Below are 6417 nucleotides of genomic sequence, written 5' to 3' on the forward strand. Positions count from 1 at the left end.
CCCTCAGGACTATGTGCGACGGGGTCTTGAGTGTTGGGATCGACGGTTGAGGGGGGCCCGTGGATCGCGGGGAGGATCTGGGCCCCTACTTTTTCGCCCAGGGTAAACCCGGCCCACGATGGTGAACCGCGCCAAGAAAGTAAACCCCGCCTAAAAAGTAAACCCGACCCATATTGTAAACCCGGTTCGGCGGGGGGGGGGGGGGGGAGGGGGCCGGCCCGCTGGAAAAGGGTGGCCTTCGGTCGATTTGACGGGTCAACCTGCACGTGGATGGGGCCCGGTATATTCGCCGGGCATGGGGCAGGGGCATTGCGTGATGGGAGTAATGGAGCGCCGGCGAAAATATGGTCCACGCCTCAGGGGTGATGGCGGGAAGTCACACAAGATATTTGCGTGCGTGGGGAGTGGTGATTTTCAAAGTGGACCAAAAGTAAACCCAGCCCGAACAGTAAACCTGGCCACCTTTTCGCCACAGACCCGTGCAAAACTGTCGCTTGGAAAACGCTCTCTGTATTATGCGAAAATGCTCCCCCAGAGATATTCTGCATGCCAACGATATACGTTGTATTCGAGCTCAAAGTTTGAAAAGCCAGGATGTTGGTCACTAGTTTGTCAATAGTCGCAGGTATCTTGTTTTTGTAGTCAGAATTAATGGATACTTATAGAGGTTGCTTCATGAATACAATGAAATTTTGGTTTAGTTCTTTCTTTGAAAATGAAGTTAGAAGTGAAAAGCTGGAATTGAAGGTTTGATTTGATCTTAGGTTGAAGGCAGAAAAATGAATGTTTCTTTTCAGAATCGTACTGCCCTCCTTCAACACCATTGTCTATATTGATTTGTTATTGTATGTTGACAGATGTATTCTGATTTGTCATTACATATTGATCTTTATTCTGTTGTGCTGATGTGTAAATGTGTAAAAAATGTATGTTACCTTTTGCATGCAGAATTATACCACGTGCTTCATATTAAAGTGAACATATAGTCAACAACGGTGGATTATGGAGAGTGATCCTGAGTTTGAGGAAGTCGATACTGATGAAGAAACATCGGATGAATCAGCAAGTGATGCGGTTGAGATGATTGACTTCTTTGCGAAAGGCAATGATTCAACAATACAAGAAAGCAACGGCATTGCACCAAGCGCATTTAATTTCACCTCATCAAAGTACTTCTCATTCGACAGGGAGAGCTATGGATTGATGGTAAGTGATTTGAACGGAGAAAAAGCCATCACTTGGGGGGTGCTCAAGCAATACGACAAAAGGGAGCTATTAGACATGAAGAAGTGGAGAAGGATCAAAGAAAGTCTTTGCATGGGAAGAAACGATGATGGACGAGTTGTGCTAGCCCTTAAATCGGAGCCATCATTGCACATTGCATGTATAGAGGAATGGGAGAGTATTTTCCTTGCAAATCACATAAATAGGATTACAGGTGCTCACGCAAGCATTAATGCCACAGTGGACTCCATAAAATCCAATTGGTGTATGGATATGAGAAAGCATGGCATCCCTCTCGCTTATGTGAAAGAGCTCATCGGTGCTTGTACTTGCAAGGCATCCACAAAGCCCCATGGGTTTGACGGAAAAGTACCTATCTTGGAGCTTACCTCAGACATATCTCTTGTGGAGTGCCAACTTCAAGAGATCATGGTTCAACACAAAGCCAGGCTAGTCAAGGTTCGCTCAACCAAAACGCATGGTTTAGGGAAGACAATAGTGGAATATGCATGTCATCGTGGTGGCAGCGCAACTCGCAAAGGCTCCCAAATTCGCAGATTGAGAACCTCGAAGAAATGTGGTTGCCCATTCAAGGTGCAAATCGAGTATAAAGATGGTCTCCACAAGGTTACTCTACGAGTACATGCACTACATGAGGGCCATACACCCGGTTCTCGCAGTGATTTGTATCACTTGCCAGTGCATCCATGTGTAGTTGATTGCTGCAAGGACGATCTATTTGATGTGGGGACATGCCGCCACGTCGCCAAGATGAGCTTGACGAAAGAGCAATTTCATTTCAAAAATGCCTCTCCATTAGATCGTGTAACGTATAGGTTCTTTATGATTCCAAAAGAGGTGCAAACACTATCTTACCAAATGTGAAATGAAGGTATGTTCTCATCTTTTAAGTTATTGTTCAATGGTCTTGTGCTACCTTGAGCATCAATGCTATTGGTATATTGCAGGCAAACTTTCTAAGGATGATTGGACGGTGATGTACTTGGAAGCAATTCGTCTACGAGACCAAAACAAGGTACTTGTCATATTTCTGTCGATATTTATATGTTATAGTGATTAGTACATCTATTTGATAAAGTAATCTTGGGTCCTTTAGGTGCTATATTGCCAACCATATAATCCACATGCAAAAGAGGAAAAGGATAGACCATTCATATTGGTTGTCCAAGATGAATGGATGCTAGAAATGAGCAAGAGGTTCTCGAAGAACAGTGCCTGGGCGATTGATAGCACGTTTAAGACCAATGTGTTTGGCCTTCCTCTCTATGCAGCGGTTCTACCAAACCAACATGGAATGGGCATTCCTATTTGGTTTATGTTGTGCACATGTGACAATGGGTTGAACCAAGAGGTCATCGCTTTGGAGATCACAATGAAAATAGTTCTCTCTAGAATGGGGGACATTCGCCCTTCGGCACTTGTCATCAATAAGTCTCAACAAGAGTTGGAGGCACTCTCAAAGGTTGTCTTCGATGATCCTCATTGCTGGACTGCCAACTATCTCGATGGCACTAGACACCAAGTTGCATGCCATATTATTCTTTGTTGGTTCCATACAAAGAAGGCTTGGGTTGAGAATCTTCTCCCACAGATACACATTGCTATGATTGTTTTGATCTTAAGAACTACCTTTCATGTGTTTCAATGAGCTTGGTAGTGATTAATGTCCCATGTGCTCGTGGATGAAGGTTCCATCGGATGAGCGTGATCAGGTATTCACATCCTTGTCCAATCTCATGCAATGTCCAACAGAATTGCAATTTGACGAGCTATTTCAACAGCTATTGCACCGCTACTCCTCTCATCCAAACGTGGTACGATACATTAAAAATGGATGGTGTGGAAGAGATTGTATATGGCATACAAGATGGCCCAAGTTTGGTCGCATGTTTCCGCATGGTAATGTTGACACCACCAATCTAATTGAGAGACTATGGCAGTACATCAAGTACACTCTACTTGATGCCAAGATCAACAGGTCTATATTGGATCTATTGCACGCCCTTGTTGGCAACTCATCATCAGGATCGAGAATGGGTGGAACCGCACTTGAGTTCTTCAAACAAAAGCAAGAGATAGGTAATGTGCTTGATTTTGAGTTGGAATGTTGTTTATCATTTTGGTGTGATACATTATGTTCTTGAAAGGGACTATTTTCTCGCAGTTGACTCTAGGCGCTTCAAAGTCTATGGGTCGAGCAAGAGCCACACAGCTAGATTGGCAGCAGGGGAGAGGATACTCCAGCGGTTCAAGGTCGATCCCTTGTCTCTTCAAGTCATTCATGAGGGAACCATGCTCTTCAAAATGGCAAGTGCAACACAACAAGACAAATGGTATAATGTAAGTGTGCAAGCAAACTATTGTGATTGTGCTGATTGGGTTGCAGATTGTAAACATCTCTATGGCTTGTGGCTCATCTTGAGGAGCTATTTTCCTCACCTTCATGAGGTTCTACCCATCATCGACAGTGCACGGGCCTTTGATGGCACACCGCATAGTCCTTATGGTGATGAAAATCTAGTATTGGAGAGACCATGCACCGATGGATGTGTGCAAAAAGAGGATCTTGTGTCCTCTATTGAGGACTTCAGAGGGCTCCTCAAACGCATTGAGGTTGAGGTTTCTTCCTATACCTCAACACAGAGGGAAGTTTGTATGCGCCAATTGCAAAGTGCAAGGGAGTCTCTTGTTCGCATATTTGCCCCACATGAGATTGATATGCCTACGAAGGGTGGGATCTATCAAGTCCAGGCAAATGTCATACAGACACGCTTGGGACATGGCAAGAGTGACCATCCTCGACCAGACGAGGAATGCGGATCCTCCTCGCAACCGAAGCATCCCCACACCACAGGTGTATTGAGATGCAAGCATCAACGAGGAAGGGGCAGCGTTAGATTCAATGCAAAACCACGCATATATTGTCCTCACTGCTGCACCAAAACATTCTTGGTGGACCCTTTGGTTGTTTTTTCATGTCACACTTGCCATGCATTGCTTCCCCTTACCTTACGGTACGTACCACATACAGCGATGTCTATCTTGATTGGCAGGATGGTGCGCCTCTATGATGAGAGTTACAGGGGCATCTGCACTATTTCTGATTGTGCATACAGCGGTGAGAATGAGGAGCGCCAGTTCACTCTCTCATTTCCCAATGGGTCAGTGGTGACACATGTGTTGGCTTCTAGACTCAGGATGTTGGTATTGTACTCATGAGCAGCACACCCTCGAGGATGATGTAGTGCAAGACTCTCTTTGGAATTTGTATAGTACTTGATACACATGTTGTATAGGCATTTGAGTAAACCTTGCTATGTGGATCATGCTCTTACATTGCCTAATTCATCGCATATTTTGTTTTTATGACTCGTGTATAACGAATAGAACAACGCATAATTTTCGGCATGGCATGTGTTTCGTCTAGGGTGGGCGAGGCACTCTAGTCAACATGCATGCTAATCTTGTTGCCTACTTGTAGTTACCAAGCATGGAAACGGCAAGTAAGAGTAAATACGATGTCGTGGGTGTTGAATGTGGACATGCTTGAAAGCTCTTCAAAGCAAGGGGGTGGCCAAGTTTAGGATGCATAGTTAACCCTTATGTAAGGATTTTGGGCGGGTTCTTAGTTCTTGATTGGCACCCCTTAATGGGCCTGAAAATATCAAGCCTGCAACTTCATCCTAGATTAGGTTTTCAATTTTCTAAAATGTTTAATAGTGTTGTGCACCTAAGAGCAAACGTCTTGTCTATGGACACTACTGCGCCTTTGTTGTGTGCTGGTATTACTGTCTAATGCCATTAAAAGCCAAAATTCATATCATAGTAAACTTATCTCCCGACCCTCTACACCCCAAGCTTCTGCATCTACCGCTGCATCTTCCTCATCTGCTCAGACCACTGACATTGCCGATCCAACGAGCTCTTAGAAGTCGCCTGTGGTTGCGGTCGTCCTCGCAAAATACATTTGAAAAAAATACCAATGTAGGTGTAATCGTCTACAATGATTCCAGGAGTGTGCCATGGAAGTTGAGTAAGTTTGGGGGACAATCATCTCAACTAGTATATGAACCCTTGTATTAGGGCTACATAACCTTATTTGTAGTGTAAATATTTGAGTTGAAAAGAGAAAATGCTAGCTACTATTAGACATCCTCTTTAGTTAGCAAATTGAGCTGTTTGTATGTGTACATAGTAGTTACCTAGTTGAATCACCCCAAAAATTGCAATTCTATTGGACATTGCATGAGATTGGACAAGGATGTGAATACCTAATCATGCCCATGCGATGGAACCTTCATCCACAACCACATGGGACATTGATCACTACCAAGCTCATTGAAACACATGAAAGGTAGTTCTTAAGATCAAAACAATCATAGCAATGTGTACCTGTGTATGGAACCCAAGCCTTCTTTGTATAGAACCAACAAAGGATAATATGGCGTGCAACTTGGTGTCTAGTTACCTAGTTGAATCACCCCAAGAATTGAGGTGCAATAATAGTTTTTATTAGCATTGTTTACTTGCATATAGGAATGTACCAGTAGTTCCAAATGAGGTTGCAAACTCTATAATCCCCATTAGTAGAAATAAATAAGGAGTCTAAATTGGTTATTTCATGTTAGCTTCACATATTGCCATGGAAGGCACAAAAGTAGTGGATAAGGAAGTCATGCAAGAGTTTTATCCTTGAGTTATGAAGGAAATAACCCATTTGTAGCATACATAATGTAAAATACAATACCTTATGAAGGAAATAACCCATTTGTAGCATACATAATGTAAAATACAATACCTACCATAGATTGTGGTAAAGTTTCAACAACCAGGGAGCCAATTGATACATATTGCATCAAACACCAAATCTTTCGATGTTGGCTCAACCAATGTATGGGCTCTATTTAAATAATTGAATGTCAACATTATTTTCCCCAACATCATGTTGCTTGAGTTACTTTATAAGAATGCTACTACTTGGCTTGTTTAGTTATGAAGAAACAAAGGGTGTGCATGTGACAACTTTTAAAGTGGTTTCAAAAGCAAAGTTCATACTCAAGGATGTTGGCCAAAATAACTTGGTGCCTTGGATTATCTCAATAGAAGATAAATTGAATTATCAACAAAGTTAGCACGGTACAATTGTGGCATATATGCTTCAAATATAAATCA

The 6417-nt window shown here is 42.8% G+C and overlaps 1 protein-coding gene across 1 annotated transcript; it reads left to right on the plus strand.

Annotated features, from left to right (window-relative positions):
• Window positions 1-2221: 2221 nt before the first annotated feature.
• LOC148025437 (uncharacterized) lies at window positions 2222-4525 on the plus strand. The gene is made up of 6 exons (XM_087691977.1): window positions 2222-2260; window positions 2342-2854; window positions 2934-3324; window positions 3410-4099; window positions 4299-4363; window positions 4469-4525. Exons 1-6 carry the CDS (start codon window positions 2222-2224, stop codon window positions 4523-4525), a joined length of 1755 nt encoding a protein of 584 aa, XP_087548103.1.
• Window positions 4526-6417: the final 1892 nt, after the last annotated feature.

This window comes from Lygodium microphyllum, chromosome 14, assembly GCF_053477565.2.
Source record: "Lygodium microphyllum isolate KBCC chromosome 14, Lygodium_microphyllum_v1.1.10, whole genome shotgun sequence".
Classification (NCBI taxonomy): Eukaryota; Viridiplantae; Streptophyta; class Polypodiopsida; order Schizaeales; family Lygodiaceae; genus Lygodium; species Lygodium microphyllum.